The following is a 23,293-nucleotide window of genomic DNA, read 5'->3' as shown; positions in this document are numbered from 1 at the left end:
AGAACGAGACCCTCAGTGAGAGCCTCCACTCTGTATTCTTAAAATCAAATGTGGGTGTGAAATTTCCCTATCCCTTGAAACGCTTGGAGGCAAGAGGATGAAGAGTGCCTTCCTCACGGTCCTTGGGGATGGATACAGCAGCTATCACCCAAACCCTGATGTGGGAAATAGCCCAGCCCCCGTTCCCACCTCCTCGGTGGACAACGGAGGTCTTTCTCCTTTCTTGCAGGAGGTCTCCACCTTTCACCCTGGCTCCTAGACCAGCACATAGCTCGTAGCTCCCCTCCTCTGCCTCTTCCCGTTTTTAGGGATGGAAGATGGCTCTGGCTCTCGCCTGTACCCTCCCCACGGCCCAGGCAGCCCCACGCTTCACTGCCTGGTGCAGGAGCAGAAACCCGCTCGCAGTGTGGGTTGCATTGGCCAAGGGAGGGGAGCTCCTTGCCAAAAGAAATTAAACTATTGACTCAGGGTGGGTGTGCGCTACCCAGGGCTTATAGACCTGGCATTTGTGGGGTTTGATGTTTTAAAGGCCAGTTTGACGGCTCCGTCACCCTTCCGGCTGCGGTGAGGCTTTCATTGTCGAGCCCTCCGCGGAGGCTGCACCCGGCGACCCCAGTGACACCCAGCCGCCCCAATGACACCCGGCGACCCCAGTGACACGCGGCCTCCCCCACCGACACCCAGCCGCCCTGCCCTGCCCCGCCGCGGCCTCCACAGGTGCAGGGGCGATTGGGCGCGCGAGCGGCGCCCCGCCGCGCCCTTCCCCTCAGGCGGGCGCTGCCGCCGCGCTCCGCCCCCGCGCCGCCGCCGCTCGGCGGTAGATGGCGCCAGACCTCGGCTGGAGGCGCCCGGCCGCCCGCCCGCAGCCGCGCACACACGGCCGGAGCCGCTGACGGCGCCTACTCGGCTCGCCGCGCTCCGACCCGCCGCCCGGCAGCGGCGCCGCACAAAGGAGCGGAGCGGGAGCAGGAGGAGCGGGAGCAGGAGCAGGAGGAGGGAGCGGCGCGCACGGCGCTCGGAGCCGCGCTCGGTGGCACTGCCCGGAGGTAGGGGCTCGCTCCGCGCCCTGGCAGCCAAACTTCGCGGAGCTGGCGCGGGCGGCTCCGGCGGGGGGGTGTCCTGGGGGCTCGGAACGCCGCGCTCCGCCCTGGCCCAGCGCCGGGTGATCCGTTTTGTTTTAATTATTGTAACCGTCGCTGTTCCCCGCCTCTCCAGGCTGGGCGGGGGTGGGGGGGTGGGTTCTCCGCGGCCCCGGCGGCTCCTCAGGCAGAAGTTGGCGAGGGGCGTGAGGGGAGGCGAGCCCCGACTTGGGTCCCCGCGAAGTTCCCTGCTCGGGGAAGCCCCCGCCGCCCCCCGGCGCTGCTCGCCGCCGCCCGCCGCCCCCCGGCGCTGCCCGCCGCTGCCCGCCGCCCCTCTCCTCTCCTCGCAGATGTCGGGGGTGCTGGTAATCGCTGCCTGGTGCTTCCTGCAAGTGGAGAGCCGGCATCCCGAGATCATCACGAGTAACAGCAACCACGGGAATTTCCTGGACAACGACAAATGGCTGAGCACCGTTTCGCAGTACGATAAAGACAAGTACTGGAACAAATTCCGGGATGTGAGTACCTCTTCGCTTACGCGTACTCGCTCGTTCCGTTCGGCCGTAGCATCCTTCCCGTGGGTGGCTGCGGGCTTTTAGAAGCGGCGGGTGGAAGAGAGATGCAGCTCGGGCAACCGGTTGCTGCTTGTATGAAGGATGTTCAGAGCTGTTCAGAGCTGTTTGGAAGCCGGACAGACGGTCCTGGCCTTCCTGATTACCCCATCGATTGGGGCAGCTTAGGCACGATGTCACTCTCACGCAAAGGTCTTCAATTTTCCTTTCGGGAGGAACTTTGAGCGAAGTTTCTGTGCCTGCTGATTAAGAGGCTAGTTAACTGTAAAATGATGGAAAGGGGTGTGTGTGTAAGAAGGGAATGTTTACCAGTTCAAACCACAAGGTGGTAAACAGTGAAGCTTTTCTTTTTGCCTGCAGATTTGGTGGAAAACACTTTATTGTCAGTTCTGCTCATGGAAATCTTTGACACTGGTATAGGGTTGGAGGAAGCAATGCTTTGACTCAGGGTTTTTTTCGGTCTGGAAAATAGGGGTAACTTCAAGATGTGTTTTGACATGTATCTGTACAAAACAAGTCACTTAAGCTTGAAATTAAGTCTTGAATTCCCCTAGTTTGAATACAACTGCATGTATTAAGTCAATGACTGGAAAAAGGGAAATGCAACATTTATGGTAAATGCAATATTTACAGAGCTCCTTTTGCTTCTGCTGTCTGTATGCTGAAAAAGCTTTCTTGGAGCACACAGAGGAAACCCTGCTTCCATCTGCCCAAGCAGGATGAGGGAAACATTACTGTTAAGGTTGATGATGAGCACATTGAGGTTAAGTGTTCTTTATTGCATGGGATTTGTGCCCTGTGGCTGCAGTGTGACCCTGGGAAAGGGAAGAGTAGAGCTGGCTAACAGTTTTGCTGGCACTATTGTTTGTTTGTTTAGGAAGCTCTGGTATTTTATAATAAACTAACAAGTTAAACTTTGATGCTATGCGTTTGTCTCTGTGGTCTTAACACTGTATCTTACTCTGACTTCCTCTGCAAAATATTGCAGTTAAATGTGACCAGTCTCTGCCTAGGTTATTCTTTCTACATTTTTCTGTAGTTGTGGTCATCTCTGTGTTTGAGAAATCGTGCTGCTCTGAATCTCAATATGACAGAGTACAGCATTAACAATGGTATCAACAGATATGTCAGAATGTATATTTGTGTGCAGTGACTGTAACGACATCCACCTACTGGGACTGTTGAAGTTCTTGTATAATAGGTGTCTGGAAAAGCCTATGCTTGTGCTCTAACTACTGGTTTATTAAGAGGATTCTACAGTTAACGTGTTTTCATAGATATTTACCAGAGTCCAAGGGAATCTTTGTTAGTATTTGGTGTAGTCTCCTGGGGAACACAGGCTAAAGATTTCACTTGTTAGTTTCTACATCCAACCTAATGTGAGAATTCAGCAGCATTTGAAAATGGTAAATTGAATGAAGGACTGATGAATCCAAAACCACTAGGGACAAATTTATAGCAAGGGACATCTTTCAACAGTCTCCTTCCAGATTGGCATTCTATTAATCACGCTTTTTGAGCTTAAAGGTTTTATTTAATTTTATGCAGGTGATGGTTGTTTGGGGTTGGTTGGTTGGTTGTTTTTTCAAGCCTGGAGTTCTTGCAACCTCTTCTCCCTTTTCCTCAATCTCACAAGTGAAATTGACAGAGAAATTACTCCTCTTCCCGTGAAAGATATTTGTGAAGATTACTTCTCCCGTGTTTTAAGCTTTCACAACTGAAAATGCATTTTTAGATTTTTCTGAAAATGCTAACAAAACCTGTAAAGCCTCAAAAATGTTTTCTATAGGAAGAGTCAATTTATGAATAAAACCCTCTTAACCCGTCCTCTGCCAAGCAAAAGCAAATAGTAGAAAGTTAATGCAAAGTTTAGGGTTTTTTCTACCCAGCTGTCTCAATGGCTCTATTTAATTACTTCAAACTGGTATGTTACAAATGCACATGATTATCCATGAAACCTTTTATGGTGCAGATTAACAAGCTACTAATCATCTCCTACTAAGCTTTTCCAAAAAGAAAAAATAAAAAGCTTTTGTATGTCATTAAGCTCTTAATAACATGTCTTCAGCTACAGTGATTTACCGCATCATAATGTTCTGTGTCCACAGATGAAGACATGTGTAGGTAGAGTTGCTGCCAACTTAGTTGGTACAGTAGAGACAGTGTGCTTCTTGCATGTGAAGATGTCATTAGAAGAAATGCGGTCCTTGCTTGATGAAGGCTGTGGTGTCGGGGATAGATATTTGTTAAAAGGCTGCCTGGTGAGATGCAGCATGACAGTATTAACTGCTTTATATGGGGTAGACTAACATTTCATTCATAACTGTTGAATCGTAGGGAAAACATCTTCCCATCTTCCCTTTGGTCCCCAACTGTAACTACATATATACATCATCACTAGATGAGGTTCTCAAAATGGACTTTTCGTAGAAGGCTGGAGTACAAAAATGGCGTTTCAGTTAAAACCTTCCTGGGTCTGGCATTACAGCTACTACAGAGCAGAAAGCCTAGATCATACCCTGTGTATCAGCAGAAGCGAGGTTGCAGTAATTATCAGAACTACCTTTAGTAGCTTTCTGGATTTTGTGTCATGTTATAGAAACAAAATTGCACAAATATTTACGTAACTATGTCTTTATGTACAATAGGTGAAACAGTGCACATATGGAGCTGAGATTTGATTGTTTTGGGTGTGCCCACTTTAAACTCCATCCGTCCATGCAGCACAAACATCTGTGTGCACATACGTGTCTATAAATCTGTCATAATGTTGCAGTACTGGGTGTTTTTTTTACAGATGATGTATAATTGAACATAAAAATTTAAATTGTGCTTCTCTCAACTTTTTCAGTTATTCTTTTTAAAATCAATTGGTTGGTCAGCCTTATTGAGCTATGGTCCAATATGGCCTGATTTTGAGAAGACAGCTATTGATTGGTTTTTTTTAGTATGACCCATATTTCTTTTGGGCAAAGACAGCATGGTAGTTGCAGTTAATGGCCCAGCAGTCATTACTCTTCTGTGAAAAGAGAACGCAGAAATACACCTCGTTTGAAGTCTGCATTGCATCCACATAATCAGGCTAAATTTTTAACTCCAACTGAATTTAATAGTGTGAAATGATCACCTGTCAACATTTTCAAAAGGCCTCAAGGTATCTGTTTAAAGCAGTACTTTATAATATTATCTTTTTACATGATATGGACACAATTTGTAGAATATTTAAGTGCTCCATTTTCAAAAACAAGCAGAGCCTGTAAATGAATAGTAAGCCCAATGTGGCTGATGTGCTGTGAAGCACATGCTGTTGAAAACCTTGTGTATTGTCCAGCTGTCTAGTATCAATAGTGGTGTAATGTCTGATGTGTTAATAAGCTTTCAGTACTATCTGAACTTGCTGTTGCTGTCTGTCTTCCACCCCTTTTTCCCTCTCTGCCATGGGCTTTCTATCTGACCAGTGACAAAATCTGATCTCTGTTTGAAGTCCCATTTTATAGCTGGTGATAACAGTATTTCTTTTCCTCACAACTTGTGTTGGAGCTCTGAAAAAGAAAAGATAGAGTTCAGGATCTGTGGTAGTATGGAATTTACTATTCATCTACTCCATATATTGAATGTGGCTTGATATGTACTGAAGTAACTGACTAGGTCTAGTTTAGTAAATATCTAAAACCCAAAAACTAAATCAATATAATTATTACTAAAGAAAGAAAAAAAGATAGCAAGGTGGAGTCTGTAGGAAGGACTGCAGCGATTTCCTTTGTACAGATGTGAGGCTTGGAAAAGCAGACGTCAGGGATATGAGGGTCAAATTAGACCTCTTGATATTTTGAACACAGATGTTAAGTCCTCGATCTTTCGATCAAATCTGTTGAGAGAGATCCTTTGGCTTAAGAGGAGCTTCACTGCAAATTGTCACCTGAACGTGAAGGGAATTCTTATGAGCCTTAGAAAGCATTTTTCTGTGAATAGCCATGCATGTTATTGAAATAGGTCACACTGCAGCACCTCGCTGTGTTCATAGAGCTTGGCACAGAGCACAGATTGGGTGTCCTCTCAGTGTTAGGCCTGTCTTTAATCAAAATGATACGAACAGAGTAATTCTATTACTTCTACTTGGAGTTATATAAGCATTAATAATTTAATAGACATATAAACAGGTAGGAAGTTCAACTAGCTATGGATTAAACTGCAAAAAGGAAGAAAAAAGTTAAATGAACTTAGAGGATCTAGTATAAACCATACAAGGGATTTCTATGAAGTTGAAAGCTAAGAATCTTGGCATGAACTCTGGTTTCAGTGCATGTTTATGCACGGCAGGCTGCCAGACCACGTTCTGAGCATTAACTAAGCTGTTTCTCTAAATTTTATTGCTTATAGAGTTTCAGTTCAGGCTATCATGTTAAAACCCCCATGTATTATAATGCCTGGAGATGCTCTGAGACTGTGCATGCCTAAGAAGCAAGGCATGAAATGTCATCATCTGTGCATATACATTTCTCAGACTACTGTGGATAAATACTTACATATAACTATCAGGAGCAGGCATAGTTACAAGCGTGAACATATATAAGTAGTTTAGATTTCCCAGGTAGGTCATAGACTACCATCCCGTGGTTTAATCCACTGAAGAGGCAATTTTGGCAGTTACCTGTATACGTTACCTTTCTGAGTCTATGAGTTCCTCCTCACACCTGGTCAGAAGTGTAGTGTTAAGTGAATAGAGCAAGTACAGAGCTAGGAACTGGGGGACCTGTATTGTTCCAGCCTTGCCACTGATGGATTGTTGGATTTTGGGCTGGGTCTTCACACTTAAGTGCTTTTCCCCTTGTTGCGCTCACCCTTCTCTGAATTGTTTAGCCCAAAATTAGAAGTGTGGTAGTGAAACTTGATAGCAGGGAGTTGGAAAACATGACCAGTACTGAGAAGGATTGGAATACCAAGCAGGCAGAATTGGAAGACCTTGGGAACTCAAGTAATAGAAATGAAATGAAATTTAAAAGTACAAAGTAGAAGGTCATGGAAGTGAGAGCTAACATGAATTTATTCTGGGTCCTGGCAGCTCAGCTTGAAATAGATGAGAGGGAAAACCTGTGTACTTTTATTGATTTGCAGAGTTATTCTAAGTAACAAAAGTAATGCTACTCTGAGGAGAGCAAATGTAATGTAGGAATGCATAAAATGAAAGATTCCTGGTTCTGTTGAAGAAATAAAACTGTACAGTGTATAGGAAAGAATACCTAATAATGAATACTGTGAGTGGTTCTAATCACTGAAATTCAAGGACACATTTTTGTACAGTTGATGAGCCAAAGGCTTTCCAGCATCATAGGGGAAAAGAGCCTGTTTTAGAGTAATATACTATATCAGTTTACTCACACAAAGCTAATTGTGTAAGAGTAGATTTGCTTCAGAATGTTTATTGAGAGACAGACAGCAAAAGCTGCCTTGCATGAAGTTGAGATAAGAAGGAAGTAGATAATCGGTGACAAAAACAACCTTATTTCTGAATTTAGGAATAAGGAATTACTCCACCCATAGTTATGTTTTAAAAAGTTATCTTAATGAGCACTTTGGTTTTAATAGGTAGATTGTATGTCAATAGAAAAGATTATGGTGTAGAAAACTGTGACAAAAGAACCTGGATTTTGAGTTTCTAGAGGCCTTGGCATTTTGTTCACATATGTCTGTTCTTTAAGTTTAAAGCCCTTTGCACATGGTTGTGTTGCTCCCTATTCATGCAGCTTCTAGTGTGGTGGAACCGGATCTGCAGTACCCAAGTATCCCCTGATCCGTTGGGATTTTTGAGCTAACAGTCTGTTGCAGGCTGGGTTCCTTCTGCTGTCTCTTCTCTGACAGATACGTGCCTTCGATGTGATCTCACTGCCAAGGACTCAGTTTCAAGGTACCACCCGATACACTAGGTGCTAAGGGGAAGTTCCTTGGTTTGGGGTTGAACTTTCTTTTTCTATGTTGTATTTAGGTCTCCAGGCAGAATGAAGTATTTTTCTGCCACCAATTTATTACCAGTACATCACATTTTCTAATTTCTTCACCTCAAATATAAGCACAAGTGTTTCTGTGATTCAGTGATCAATACATTTATTACATATATTCCTGGAGAAACTATTCGGGCCCAGCTAATTACGTAGAAGCAAAGACAGTCATAAAGGAAGGCTAGTACATAGTACGTAAAGTACACTAGAAGAATACCCACTAGCTAGGTGATGAACGTACCCAGTCAGTAAAGTGTCTGGGTTATGTGATGGGACACAGGCACCTCAGGCTTGCTTCCCAGGAGATTATCATTCCAAGACCACCTTGAGATTTAATTGAAGGTGAAGATTGTGTGTATGGATGCCAGTGGTTCTGGACTGAAGTACAACGGAGTTGAAATGTGATTTATAAGTCTACCCAGACACTCTTAGCGTAGGTTGTCTCTTAGGGCAGTTCTTACTCAACGGAGGGACAAGGCCGGAATATAAATGTGATTGAAAAGTACAGCTGAGATGTACTTGCCAAAGCTGCATGAAGTTTAAAAGAATAGCAAAACATGAGACTGCATCTGTGCAAATGTAATTCCTAATCAGCTTCTTACAAAGAGATACAATTACTAAAAATGCCCTTCTCAAACTTGACACGTTTCTTATATTTCTTCTGTAGTGGACAAGGGGAAAAATAATGTCATTTATTGCAGAATAATTAACCTGGAAGGTGCAGAGAGCCAGCTTTTAGTAATTAACTGACACTTAACCAGCTTCCTCAGGAAATACCCAAGACTCCAAAGCTAAATAGGTCAGTAAAGAACTAGAGTGTTAGTTTCTGTATTATATGTTTGGAATAATAACTTAGTTTCCTCACAGAAATGTTCTGTAGACTGCAGTCACAAATTGTATCCTTGCTATAGAATTCTGTAGATTTGAAGTTTTCACTAATGTGCTCCAGGTTTTTAGAGTAACCATCCCTGTATTCTACTGGTGCCATGTCCCTGTCCATCTGTGTCGTGTTCCGCTCACACCCCCCCCCCCCCCCCCCCCCCCCCCGGCCCACCCCTCATTTTATAGGATTACTTTTCCATAGAGGCTTGCTTTATTTACAAGTTTAAACTGTAATTTTGTCAGATTCCTGGGAGCTGAGTCTTCTGTTACCTTTCTGGATGTAGCCTGTATGTTTTAAGAGTTGCACCAGGAACGACAAGAAATAGAATCATGTGAAGAGCATGCTGCAGCTTTGTAAGGCGAAAAGAGAAATATTTTGTTTCTTGATGAGTGTGAGGTCAAAAATGAATAAAAAAGTGGAAGAGCCAGTTTTGATGTATTGCAGTGTTAGCATCTTGGGGGCAAGGGGGCTGAAAAAAACAGCAATCAAACCCAGGTACACAGTTGCGGCATAGATTTTGTTTACATATTTGTCAAAACTCACCCTTGTAAAAGGAAAAAAGAGAGGGGGAAAACCCACATGAATGAGCCATGTGTCATGTCAAAGCATGTCATATAATATAAAATGGGTGGATTGAAAATAATCATAGGAGGCTGAGTTCTGATGTCTGTAACAACTATTATCAGGCTCAGGTACCTATGGGTAAATAATACCAGTTTTATTTCAGTTAAATTGTCCAGGATTAGGGTTGCAAAAATCAGACTCACTATTCTCAAGTGCCAGAAGTTAAAGCTTAGTTTTAATACTGTTTTGCAAATGGAGGAATTACTGCTTTTTTTTTTTTTTTTTTTTTTTTTTTTTGGTGGATATTTTAACTGTTTGCTCTCTATTTATGGTTTCAACCAGGAGGCTAGAAGCATGTAACTCCAGTCAGCATGTGTGCATTTTTGAGGATAAAATACGAGACCATCTGAATTTGTGGTCGGCAGCTGAGCTGCTTTTACAAGAGGCAGGACTTCATGAGGGTAATGGAGGTCAAATGCTACATCTAGAGAAGGAAAATGTCTCTTTTTAGATAACATCTGTTTATTCAAACAAAGAAATATTGTTTCTTTCCTTGCATAACCAAAAAATGAGATTTGCCCGAAAGAGCTGTAGTGAAGTCTTGGTTATGTTGAAGCTGATGACCAAATTCTCAAAGACTTTAGTAAGGCCTGAGTTTGATTTTCATATTCCTCATCTTCCTGTTCTCTTAGACAAAGAAAACTGTACATGAAAGACCAGTTAGATTAAACAGTTCTGTTTGGCTTTTGGAGGACATTGTGTAATTGGAAAAGGGTGAAAGACAGGTGTCTGGCCAACATAAATAAAGAAGCTCCCTTGAAGTCCTTGGAAGAATGAAACTATCTGAAAATCAAACATGTACAGTCTACAAAGTACACATTGCATAGATTGCAACCAAAACAAGAAAGTGGAGTTGAAACAGAGCAAAGTTAAGGTAATGGTGCTGCCTCCGGTGTGAGGTTTTGTACTTCCAACTCCTACCTCTGTTTCAGCTTTACACGAGGCGTTACTGCTGTGAAGTTACCAAGTCTTAACTCCATTTAAGTAGTCTGTCATCGGGTAGATAACTGGCCATTATCATTGCGGGATATACTGTTGCAGGTTGGCAGCTAAATTGAATTATACTTTAGGACTGAACATCTAACATCTAATGAGTTTCAAGGCTCAGATATGATTCAAAATTCAGTTTACAGATAAATTGCTAAGCTACTGAATAGAGGCTTTGGCAGGGAGTAGATTGGTCTTTATCTGCCACTTCTATGGCTTGGTTTGTAATCCAGGGTAACAGAAAATCATTCTCATTAAATAGGTACAAGGGGGCATCAATTAATTCTGTGATCTAAGCTGTCCTCTTAATGAACTTAGTGTCATAAATCCACTTCACTGATTGCTTTCTCCTGGGCAGACAGAAAAATAATTTATTAAAAATTACTGTTAGAGGAACTGTATTCAGATTGGTTTTTGAAAAAGGTTTCAATATATCATGGCTTTACGGTTGAATTCCGACTAACGCTGGGATTTATAGAGGTAGTGATACTTGTCTGTCCATGCAGGTTATTTTGAAACTGTCTAATCAGGAAATTCAGCTGTGTATACAATTTGATTTGAAACTTCACAGCATATTCTACTGTAAATAGTTTTTATGCACTTCTTAGCTTGGAGATCAGTCTTCTTCCTTCTCTGAGTTCCACTAGCCGTTCAAAAATTTATTTTAGCGTTCTCTTGTAGTGTTTGTATATTGCACTCTGCCTTTCTCTTCAAGTTGTAGCAGTTAGAGACCTTGAAGCTGCACAGAAGATTGAGGTAGAGAGGTAGAGGCAGCTGCCTTTTGGCTGCAATTGGCAGAGGGGAGGCTTGTATTTTAGATAATGGAATGGGAGGGAAATTGAAAATTATAAATGCAGGATTAAGAAGAAACGAGGTGGGGTTGCTTGTTCAAGGGAGTGAGTAGAAAACGTTTTTAGAGTAGTATTTCAGTGTGTACTAGGGATGTTGAGGTTCTTGGTGGAATTTGATTGCAGTTGCTAAATACTGATAAAAATCGATTTTAGGGAGTTCAGAAATGCCTGTCGTTTCTTGTTTGATAACGAGAGTGTTGTATTATGAAGACAGATTTCTAGGACAGCTCTGTTAGTCTTCCAGTGTTTGTGTATGTGCCAACACCTACTGTACTGTAAGCGCTGGTACTCCTTGCTTGTGGGGGTTTTGCCGAGTGTGTTCATCCGTGGTGGTACGTGCCACGCAGCCAGCTCAGCCGAGTGAGCCTGTCTGGCTCAGGACTGCCTGGTGCTGAACCCACTGCGGGGTTCCAGACTGCATGGAGTGGGTGAGGACTCATTCAAGTCGATTAAGAATATCTGAATTTTGCTACATCTCAAAGCACTTTTCCAATGTGGTTCGGCATACAGAGATGCGTATCTAGATTAGACAGATGTGGAAGCAGAGGATGAAGCTAGTTCACAGCTATCCATCAAGCTCATGCCAGATCTAGCCAGAGAATTTATGTTGTGTAAGTCCCAGGACAGTACTCTTCAACTGAGCGATGTACTGTGTTGGAATGCAGAAAGACAAAGCTTAACAGGTCTGCAGTCTTCCGTGGGATGTATGTGCTAGGATCTGACAGCAGTGTTCATTGGGTCAAATTCATTTCTTGTTTGATAACATAAGCGTCACTCAAAGTATATAAGGGATAAATTTTGTTCATTTTTTTTTGTAAGTGAAGGCAGGGTAACCAATCTTTTTGAAGCTAGCTAGATGTTATTTATTTAGTGCTAGGTAGGTACACCTCTAGTTTGCTATCATATTGAAGAGGGATGAGCTCTGTCCTGTGAAAGCAGTGGTATTAGACAAAGCGGATTTCCTATATCTTATTTTATTTGTATGTTAAACTATACCTGGTGAAACTGGCGACTTAGGATTTTTACATCTACTGATCTTTTAAAAACTTGTTTTGTATGGCTGAAAAAGAAATTGTATCACATAAAAGAACACTGCAGTGCTGCATTCAGTAAGGATATCTAGAAGCACAGGATAATTAATGATTTAAATACAGAATTGTCTGCCATATTCCTTAAACACAGTCATGAATCTCCACATTATAGTTCACTCAGGACAAAAGCATCCAAAAATAATTCGTGTCACATTTAATTAGAATAAATATAAACTGGAAAAATGCTGCACAACTCAGCTATGCATATAACTGCAGTTCTGAAGCATGAAGGAAACTGGTAAACCAGATATATTTGCTCATAAGGAAGTATGTAGTAATTCAGATAGGTGGCCAAGATTTATTAGCGTCTTCATGCTTATATAACAAAGTTAAGTTGGATATAACAAGAGTTAATGGTCTGTTCTCATTGGAATATGAGGCAAGATGGACTGAAATGATGATCCTTATATGACACAAATGTCTTACTTTTATATCTAGTCTCCTTTTCTTCCTATAAAGCCTTTGGCTCTTCTCATGAAGAGGTGCTTTGTGTCTTATGCATGTGTCTTATCTTAATAAATGTTACCATGATTGACAGAGCAAAGATTTTGTGGCTTGTAATGAACTTCTTATAACCGGAGATGAAAGGTAATTTCTTTTGCTCCCCCTCCCCCCCTGAGATCGTGCTGTTAGAGACTGTGAGTAAGCATTCCTATCCAAGTTCAATGCCTTGTAAAAGAGAAGACTCAATGCAAGTACAAGAAACTTTAATCGGTGTAAATGGACAATCTTTGAGCGTTCATAAAAATATAAACAATTTCAGAACCATTTAAAAATATATTAAAAATTCCACTTCTAAAGCAACATCTGCCATCACAAGTAGTCCCATCTCTGTATGTAAAGGGAAAAAATGCAAAACGACTTATAGGCCATATTTGCCATCAGTATTTTGTTTTTAAGTAATTGCAGACCCTTAGCATTAGTTTCTGTTGAGATACTCCGGCCATGGTTTAATGGCAGAATATGGCCCTATGTAATCAAGAATGAGCAATATTCTATTACAGCAGGGCAATGTACAAATGGAGATAGATGTGGCATGTGCTCAGTACGGCTGCAGTTTTCATTAGCAATGAAAGAAGCTGCAAACAGGAAGCAATTTTGAAACCTGCCTCCATCATTGCAAAACCATTACTGATCTATCAGAGATGGTGCGGTTGATGTGTTCCATCCAGAATGATGCAAGATTGTCTATAAACTTTGAATTCAGTAAGGAGACATGTAGATATAAGATACTAAGCTGAAACCTTAGGGCATGGCTGATTTTAACGCTGAAGTTTCCTGAAATGAGAAGTTAGTGAACCTGTAATGATGGAATAAATGTGTTTTCCTCAGTCATTCCTTAAAAAGAGAAACTACAGGTGCAAGCAAATGGAAAAAAAAACACAAACCCCAACAAAAAAAAAAAACAAACACAAAAAAACCCAAACAAAAAACAACCCCAAACAAAAAAACCCTGAAATGTACGGTCTGTGTCATAGGCAAAGGTATGCTGGATAATGTAGTGGATCCAGCCAGAGGAGTCATGGGTGAGATGGAGACATGGTCTGTTAGGTGAGAAATCACAGTTGGAACAATCTTTTCTAAAGCCCAGAGACCTCTCCTCATGGAAAACGCCTGGCAGAAGGGGGGAATTAAGAATGTCACAGGAGTCTGTGTACCTAGGTAATGAATTTATAAACACAGACAGAATGGGAAGGAGGTAGGTAAGGAAAAACATGTTTTGCTTTGTTAGAGAAGATTCCAAAATGGGAGGTTGCTGATGGTGTTAGGGGCAGAGGGAGAGGAGAACAGGAAGGGATGTAGAGGGTATACAACTGAGAGTTAGTTACCTGCTGATCAGTGTCCTGCATGACCCTGACCTGAGCAGCAAGTATTCTTGTGAGCAAAGCTACTGGTAAGCCCCACTTAAGACATGCATGTGATTCTGGGCACAATTGTAAAAGTTTTGGACTCCCAAGCAATTACCACTGTTTTACTGCCAGATGAGAAGCTTCTGTGGTCTTCTTACTGTGTGACTTGTGTGTGGTGTGGCAAGTGGTATCACTTTTAATTTAAGATAAACAACAAAGATGCATTGTAGAAAGAATACATGTGCTTTAATCACTTTTTTTCCTTGCAACGTAGTTGGGGATATCTGTAGCACTTATAATTAGCAGAGGAACAGATGGCAAAAGCTTGGTTTAAAACAGAGCATTCACTGAGTGATCATGTGCTGCTACAAGCTTATTTGGGTTGCAGTTTGCTCTGTTCCCTTGGATAGTGCTCTAATACAGCGGTGCAGAACTAAAATAGGAAAAGAATTTGTAACAGTTGGCATAGTTCAGTGTGGAGGACATACAACAAGCATCTAAACTTTCAGAACATCTTCTGGATGCTAGTGCATCACGCTGCACAAGGATGAATTTCAACCTGTATTGTCCTGTATCGCTGAAACCTGTTACGTATGCATTCATATATAGGGTAACTATAACAAAACGTCCCTAAGATTTCTCCTTTCCCCTGTCCTTATATCTGCGCAGAAGGGAACAATTGTGTACTCTGCTCAAATTTTGCTAAGTATTGTTCTGTAACTTATTAAAAAAAAAAAAAAACAACAAAAAACAAACCACAAAAAAATAAGAAAACAAATCAAACCCCCCCAGATATATATTTTGCTTGTGTGCTTCAAACATTAGCCCTGTGCTGCAATCTTTCAAAGCTAGAAAACATGAGAGGATTTTGTCAGCATTTCACCATGACACTTGTTTCACATAGAAAGCCAGAGGGCAAAACAAAGTGCTTTCTTTTGGTCCGTGTAATCTTTTTAGAAAGCAGTAGTAGCCCTGCAGGCACAATCACTGAGATTCAGATGAGGTAATGTTCAGAATGATGAGATCTCAGATGTAAAGGCTGATTGATTAGTTGCATGATTCCATTCTTCAAATTCAAAACCTAAATATATTTGATTTTAAGTAGAGGCAGGCGCAAGGAGGAAAACAGAAGGTTGCTAAAGCAGAAAATATAAAGCGAAATAAATATGGTTTTCATCAATAAAGTAAAAATATGGTACTCTCCATCCCAAAGGAGCTGGATGGATTATTGCAACCATCCAATCTAGTCAAGATCACACTTTCTTTTTTCTTTTCTTTTTTTTTTTTTTTAAAGATAAATGAACCCATGTTGAGATGTTTATCTCTGCGAGATGACCTGTATTTACCTTCAAGTCACAGTGAATTGGGTATTTTCTTAGTCTGTGAAACAATTTTATATCACTCTTTCTCTCTGCAGACTCTAGTGATACAGACATAAAATATTTCAGCGAAAACAGTAGTGTCATTCCTTCTATGTATGGAATGGTTTGGGCAGTATCTGTAATAGCCAATGAAATGATCTTTGATGGCTCCTATTTTTCTCCATATGCTGAACTATAAATTTAAATATGTTGTGCACTGTTTCTTTTTTCCATCATAAACTCCCTTTATCTCCTTACAACAAGTAATTCACAGAGTAAACATAGTTTTCTGTTTGCCTAGACATCTTTCTAATCTCTGATCTTCATGTAAAACTGACTCAAATTTTTTCCAGTATGAAAATTAAAGTTTTCAACTGTGCCAGTTTCTTCATTGAGAAGACTGAACAAATTGTTTGTGCTTATTCAGTTCAATTGACAGGTTTTTTTTTGTGTGTGGGTTTTCTTTTAATTATTTTTTTTTATTTTTTTATGTATTTAGATCAGAAAATTTTTGGAGTGGAAACACTTCTATGTGTTTGACTTTGGAGAAGCCAGCTCACTGGGGACTGTCATCTTTGCAAGGGCTGCTGACCAATAAATTTTTTTTAATATACATAATTATTTTTTTATTGCAAATCAACATGGTGAGTAGTAGAGCTAAGTTAAAACATCTGTGTCACTATGGGGTCTTTTTTTGTTGACAGTCTCTGTGCCTTCTCAGTATGCTGCTCTTGTTTCTAGTCTGAGTAAAACAGTTAACAAACTTCAGCTAAGTTTATTGAAAGACCTGCACTTGCGCAGAGTTTGACTTCTGCGCCCTGTGTACTTTCCCTTTCCTCTTGTAGAGCTCTTAAAACCTGTTTGGGTTCAGGAATAGCCTTTTCTAAGTTAGCTGGAGTATTTTCAATTTAGTATTGAATGGAATGTTTGTTTTCAATATAGATATTGCCAAAACAGTCACGACCATCGTGTAATTGGGGAACAGCATTCTAGCCACCTTAGTATTCAGCTACAGGAGCTGTAAAAGCAATATACTTTGCTGCCCAGTAACAGAACTAAGCCTGAGCTATTTCCAGCTTTAGTCAGAAACACTTCCTTAACCCAAGTTTTCAGAAGTTATTTAGCTTATTGCAACCACTTGAGCCAGCAAGTTCATGGGTCATAGGAATTTTGCCCAGAAGACTTCTACTCTCTCCCTCGTCTTTGAAGCTGCCAGTGTATTTTTAAGATGCTTTTTTTTTCATAGCGATTCGTGAACATCACATCAATGTATCTTACTGGCATGTTCATGGCTTCAGAAGATGATGTTTCTTAATTGCTGAAAGTACAGAATGGCAAGACAAAATGATTTCTCACCTGGGATCTGAAGTTCCTGCAGCTGTGCTACTTGCAACTTCAACTGCCTTGAAAGGCTGCAGAATTACACAGCATTCCCTAGAACCATGGAGCTTACCGCTGCCTGCCGAGTTGTGGAATTGTTCCTTTCAGGTTAGACTATAGCTTGTACTAATGAGACTGCAAAAAAACAAGGCCTAACCTAACCCACTAAAAGACCACCTAACCCACTCACCCAGCACTGCTGGCAGAGTCGTGCTTAGGACTGTTTATTGACTGGCTGCGGGTATGTTGAGAAAGCGTGGGGGACGTACCACAAGAAGGTACAGAGGGTTGGGGACCTCACTTGTTCTTTTTGAAAGGATCATTAAGTTACTCTACTCAGCAATAGAACATGAAAAATATGCCTGGTATGGTGCTGTAGAAAACCACATGAAATCCAATGACAGGGAGTAAACAGCTTATTGTTAACAGTTTGGAGCAATGACAGGAGGGAAAATAAAAAGGAATTTCGTAAAGCAAATTTTCATTTGCTGCCTAGGGAGTGTTTCTTTCTGTGGGAAGGGAGATTGCGAGTCATTGCTCACTTGTTCCAAAACACTGTTTATAGCGTGAATTCCTGATCTGGAGGAATGGCCACCTTCCTGAGCTTTCTAGCAAGGCAAATGTTCTGCTAACTCAAACCGTGTAACATTTGCACCCTGCTGCGATCATACAACTCTTTCTCCTCCTCCCTTCACATATGGCAGTGCTATGCCTTTGCCTGCTTACCATCACTGAGCACTACAAATCCTTTTTACAGGGCCTATATACAGAGACCATATAGGTAGGAGATGGATAGTGCCTTCCTTTATATTCCTGCACAGAACACAGGAAGTACCTAGTGTTTCATCTGTGTCTTCCAGTTCATCGCTCCTTGTAAATCTGACAATGATTTCAATTCTGGTTTTAGTTAAGGGCACTTCTATTATCTTTTGCTTTCACGTGCACACAGTATGAAAATAGGAAGAGCTAGAATGCTGCAGGAATAACTCGGCCTTCGTTTCAGCCTCATCATTTCTGTTACATAAATGGTTTTATTTTTATTTTTAGCTTTTACTTTCTGAAAATCAAAGCAGAATATGTGCATTTCTAATCTCTAAATTGTTTGTACCCCACTGAATATAAGAAAACCAAGGCTGTTTTCCAGACATAGACCTTAGATTGTGCCTCAGACATTCATAGGAAATTCCCAAAAGTGAAGCAGTGGGAGCTGGAGCTATCGCTATAATTTGGATGCTAAAACCAACAAGAAAATGCCAGACTAAAAGTCATGGCCAGCCTCACTTAACAAATGAAATGGCAAGCTACCAGCCAGTGTTGAAAAGAATAGCCGAGTGACGCTGCTTGTATCGCTGTGCGGTTGGCAAGGCCCTAGGCAGGTGCTGAGTGTCGGTAGTTGGCCTGGGTATGTTTGCACTAGGCCACTAAATCGTTCGACACTTCTGACTTTTTATCCCAGGAGAGCACTGGGATTTCTGCTTGTCTCCCTTGAGTAGGATGGCTGCGCTGGGAGAGGGGTCCTGACGGGCTTGAGACCCTCATAGAAAGGATCCACTGGTTTTTTTCAGTACCTTAGAAGTTCTGACAGTATGAAGCACCAGTGTCTCTATTACTGAGATTCTGAGGTTAAAAACCCCTGAAGTTAAAACAAACAAAGAACCCAGATTAAAATTGGCTCTGGCAGATTGTTTGCATGGAAATTTGCACTTGGAGGAGATTAATTCAAACAGTTGTCTAAGGTGCAGAGTTTTAAGCCTAAATATAAGCCTGCTTTGGTAAGTTTTACTGTTTATTCTCATTGAAAAATCAGTAGTATTTTTCATCAAAAATGTTTCAGGAATCTGCATGCACATTTTATGAAGATGTCATCTGTAGAATGAATTTACATTGTTCTCTAAGAGCTGCTTTGTCATCAAAGATATCCAGGAGTAAAACAAGCTGCTTTTGTTACTGTTCTCCTTGCTATCAAGTAGACACACTGTACGATTCTATGATACTGTTTTAGTTTCGTCCCAGAAATAAGTGGTACTCCGTCTGTGCGTTGCTGTGCGCTGCAGTGAGCTGGGCTGTGAGGGAATCCCTTCGAACACGCTGCACTCTCCTGTGGAAATAAGAGACACTGATAACAGGCAAAACTTTCATGATTTCTGGAGATACAAATTTTAACATGATACTAGAGTTTAAAAGAGTCTTTGATAATGGAAAATGGATGTTTCCTACCTCCATTTTGGAGTGTTGTCTAGAGAAAGTATAAACAATTAACTGCCCTTTATTTTTCCTTCTGGTGACCAGTTCTCTGACTTTCACTTGTTTGGTGACCATTTTATACTCAAGCGAAGTCTCTCTGAGAAACAGATCTGATATCTTCCTGCTCCATGCAAGGTTAAGTTAGTATTTCTGAAAGGGCTTTTACTAGTATAGATTGTCCTGTATTTGAAATACTTATCAACAATATAGGGATAGGTGCTGTGCTTCCTGGAGGAGATTTTTGGATTACAGCATCTAACCCTGGACCCATTTTGAATGGCAGGGGACTAGACAAAGCATCTCTGGAAGCTCTTGATGTGAGCAAGCGTTTCCTTGAATTGTTCGTCGGTCTGGCCAGTCTCTTGACTAATTCAAACAGCCTTGAAAGCTGTAACAGCTGCTGGGCAGGAAGAGTGGAGAGTCTGTTGAGAGTCTAGATTGTCCAGTAATTAATAAGTCACTCGATAATGCTGTTTCCAAACTATCAAAACTATGGGTCTCTGCAGCCCTTTTCAAGCAGAGACTTGACTCTTGGTTTTTGCTTAAGACATGACTGAGCACATAGTGTCACACTGTTTTCAAAGTGTGTTTTTTTTTCTATTCTTTAAGGCTTTCCACTTCGTCTCCAGGTTCCATGGAAGCCATCTACTCTTATTTATCTCTGAAGCTGACTTAAAGCAAGACCTCAGCTCTCAAGGAAAGAAAGTATTTTAAAGGATTTCTCATCAAAATGTTGTCAGCAAGGCATACTTAAAAATAAACTGCTTCTCTCCTTCTTTCCTTTCTAGAGTGAGCTGAGAGGACACCAGTTGAATCATCCCTCTGAGTCATGCAAACAGCTGTCATTGTTAGACGTAAAGATGAACTAAAAAGCTGTCATTTGCTTGAGAGTATTTTTATACTTGACTCACTTGTCCAGTGAAGGGGAGAGTTGGTTGGGTTTTTTGGGTGGTTTTGGTTGGGGTTTTTTTGCCTCCTTTCACATGGAAAATTACAGTGAAGCCCTGTGTTGTGGTAATGGCTGTAAACTCTGCTACTGACAAAGCTTTACAGGAGTCTTCCACCTCAGAGCATCTGTCATCCTGAAAATCTTTTTTTTTTTTTTCTTGTGCACAAGCTCTGTGAGGCTCTGCAGACATCTCTCATGCAATCTTTCTCTCAAAATGCCTGGGCCTGTGCAAGTATCTTCTCCCAGCTGTGTGCTACCCAAAGTGATTCACTCTTGCATCTGGATTGTAAATACAGACCATGCTCTCACTCTGACATCTAACAGTTGACCCTCAGATTGATGGGCTTTTTTTCCTTGCCCTTCTCTATCTCTTATTGTCTGTTGTTTATTTCTCTCTTGTAATTGACTCTACAGTACCTTCTTTACTTCACGTCTTATACTTTTTTTTTAACTCCTTCGTCTGTCATGTCTGTTGTCCATCCTCTTTCTTTCCTGCATTTTTCTAGTGTTGAACTTTCTTCCCTCATTTCTAGGTATCTTTCATTCATTTTTCTATTAGCCAAGTCCTGTGAGTTTGCTACCAAATATTGTTAGCCAGTAAGTCACAACAGCATGGAGCTATTTTGAGCAAACACGTTATGGTCAGTCTGGTTTTGATCTAAACCTGACTCGCTGAAAACTGCTGTACGTTCCTGCACTGTGCACCATGGGGAAGCAGTACTCGAAGACTGAGCCAGTACTGCAAGATGACACAACCTTGGCAAAAGAAGTGCGGGAACTACTTTAGAGTCCTAATTTCTCTAGTACTCTGTAGAACTTATAATTGGCGGCATTCGTTCAAGTTCCATAGTCGCAGCTTTGCAGGAAAAAAAAAGGGGGGGGGGGGGGAGTTTTGAAAAACTTTCTAGCATGCAACATAAAAGAAAATCCCTACTTCCAGATCAAAAGAGTGGAAAGGAGATGAAGATGCAGCTACTCTTTATTGCTATGTCTGCCATAAAGCTTAACATCACTGACTTAAAAGGCTATTATCATTATATCCATGAAACAAGTCATGTTTTTAATACTTTTCTGACTTAAGGAATCTAATAATACAAATCTTCAGACATGAACTGGAAGGCTTAGCAGTTCAAGTTTTTTCTAGGAGCCACGTTAAAGCCAAGTGCCATGCTCTCTTCTAAGTGTAGTAATTTTGAAATTTATTATCGTTGATCTCAAAATATTTAAATAATGGAAGTGATATTTCTGCTTCTATAACCCTACAGGAGCATTTATTTATACTCTAGAATATGAAATTTATGCTACATAAGAAGCTTTGACGCTAAGCTCAAGCATAACCCTGTCTGCAGTGGCTTCTAAGCTGAACTATGATGGTTTTTTTCTCATTTATCCCTAATCAGCTGGGCAAGGTTCTTTTCTAGGATGTGTCACTCTCTAAGGTTTGCTGGTATGTTTTTGAATGCTTTTCTTGTTTTGGAATGGCTTCATATTCCTTTCTTTCTAATCACCTGGAGACAACTCACCAAGCAAAAAATGCAATGACTGGATGTGACACTGACTACTCCTGATCGTTCCTTGTGATCATATGCAGTGACATGAGGTGTCTCCTCCCTGGAAAGTGAGCTGTGTAATTTAGCAGAGCTGCAGCTTCAGTCTCCTTCTCTGGAGATACTCAAAACCCACCTGGACGTGGTCCTGTGCAACCTGCTGTAGGAGAACCTGCTTCAGCAGAGGGTTGGACTAAGTGATCCCCAGAGGTCCCTTCTGACCCTGACCATTTTGTGATGCTGTGGGCTAGTGCGGCATCACCTCCGCTGTCCCACTCTGGTGTCTCTTCTGGTTAGTTGTCTGAACCGCTGCTTTCATTCCTTCCTTCTCTTCCTTATTTTCCTGTATGTAGAGTCACTAACCTTAAACTCATTTATGTGGTTGCTTTGGGTGTTCTGTTTTTTGGTTGATTTTTGTTGTTTGTTTGGGTTTTCCCCTTTTCTGTGCTGCAGTTATTAGCTCCATGCATCCTTTTTATGGGTGAAATCTGGTATGTTAGGGTTGGGTATATCTGTGAATATGTGGTGATAAGTCAATGCTTTAGCATAGCATTTGTCTGTAATAATTTGGATTCCTGATTAAGTGGTATATAGATATCAGATTAGTAAGACTTTGAATTTCTGAGAAAGTGGTGTATAGGTACCAGATCTGTACAGTTTTTCCAGCAAGTTTAAGGCCTAGCTAGCAACATTAATTTTTCTGTTAGACAAGAGATCATTAACAAGTGTAATTTTGCCTGCCCTGCAAATAAATTGAACAGAGCCTCTTGGAATATTGCACGAAGGATAGACACCAACATAAAGCAGCTGTACTCATTTAATGTAGGAAATACAACTTGCTTTATGCAATACCTTTATTATGTGAAAGACCTGTTTGAAACTCAAGGTTAACGCTTTGTGCAGAATAGTCAGCATTTTATAGGTGCTACAAAAATTAATTTAATTTGTGTCATACTCTATTTCAGGAAGATGGTAGCCATACCGTTACTACATAAAATACCATGCATTCTTTTGATTAAGTCAATATTATGTTAACTAATTTCTGTAGCCAGAAGTACAAAGTGGACAGCAGGGGTATGTTAAGATTTCAATGCTGTGCCTGAAGCTTCAAACAAATAGCTGTTTATAATGAAGTTGTGAAGTGAGTGCTCTCCCTGATAAAGCTTTATCATGTTCAGATTGAAGATACTGTTTCAGCATATTTCAGAAATTCATAATACCCTCCCCGCCCCCCCCCCCCCCCCCCCCCCCCCCCCCCGGGTTCTCTTATCTTCTTCATGGAAAATCATAGTTTCTACTTATATAGTCACTCATCTGTCACAACGGTTTCCCTGAGAGCTTGAGAAGATTGTGAGGCATATAATTGCCTCTTTAAGTCCCACTCCATTTTTTCTGAAAGAAAATCCACCAGAGTTGTTGGTATCCTTCTACTTTAGTTGCATACACATTGTGTAACCACAGGGATGAAAGTCTTAATTTTTCCATTCTCCTCAAGGGAGTTCTGATTGTTCAGTAAGTTGAACATGTGCTTATTTGTGTTTAGACCTGATGCAACCAGGAGACTTTTTATAGATTCCAGGAAGCTGTTCAAGCAATTGGGCTCCTCACGCCTCAAAGTAAAACAAACAAAAATAAAGATATTCTTTCTTTCTTTTCTACTAATTTTGACAGCCAACTGAGTACAAGTTGTCTTTCTATTAAGTTGCCTTCTGATAATTTATCTTACGATTCTTGTGTATGATACAATAAGGTATAGCAATCTGTTACATCAATGAAGTTTTATAACCAGCTTACAGCAGTCTATTCAAATCAATCTTTACTTCTCCATATTTACTTCTTCAGAGTGTTGTTTCTGATGTGAGTAAATGGGGAAACTAAA

The 23,293-nt window shown here is 41.0% G+C and overlaps 1 protein-coding gene across 1 annotated transcript in view; it reads left to right on the top strand.

The window, feature by feature from the left end:
• The first annotated feature begins 977 nt into the window (after positions 1 to 977).
• Positions 978 to 23,293, top strand: part of SPOCK1 (SPARC (osteonectin), cwcv and kazal like domains proteoglycan 1) — a 329,306-nt gene continuing 306,990 nt past the window's right edge. Inside the window, exons 1-2 of the mRNA XM_080398501.1 lie at positions 978 to 1,046; positions 1,430 to 1,597. Coding sequence (XP_080254627.1) covers positions 1,430 to 1,597 — 168 coding nt within the window. The 5' untranslated portion in view covers positions 978 to 1,046. The remainder of the gene's footprint in view (positions 1,047 to 1,429; positions 1,598 to 23,293) is intronic.

Source organism: Falco punctatus (assembly GCF_963210335.1).
Source record: "Falco punctatus genome assembly, chromosome: 8".
Lineage (NCBI taxonomy): Eukaryota > Metazoa > Chordata > Aves > Falconiformes > Falconidae > Falco > Falco punctatus.
Note: the sequence above shows the minus strand (reverse complement) of the source record. Positions and strands in the feature narration are given on the sequence as shown.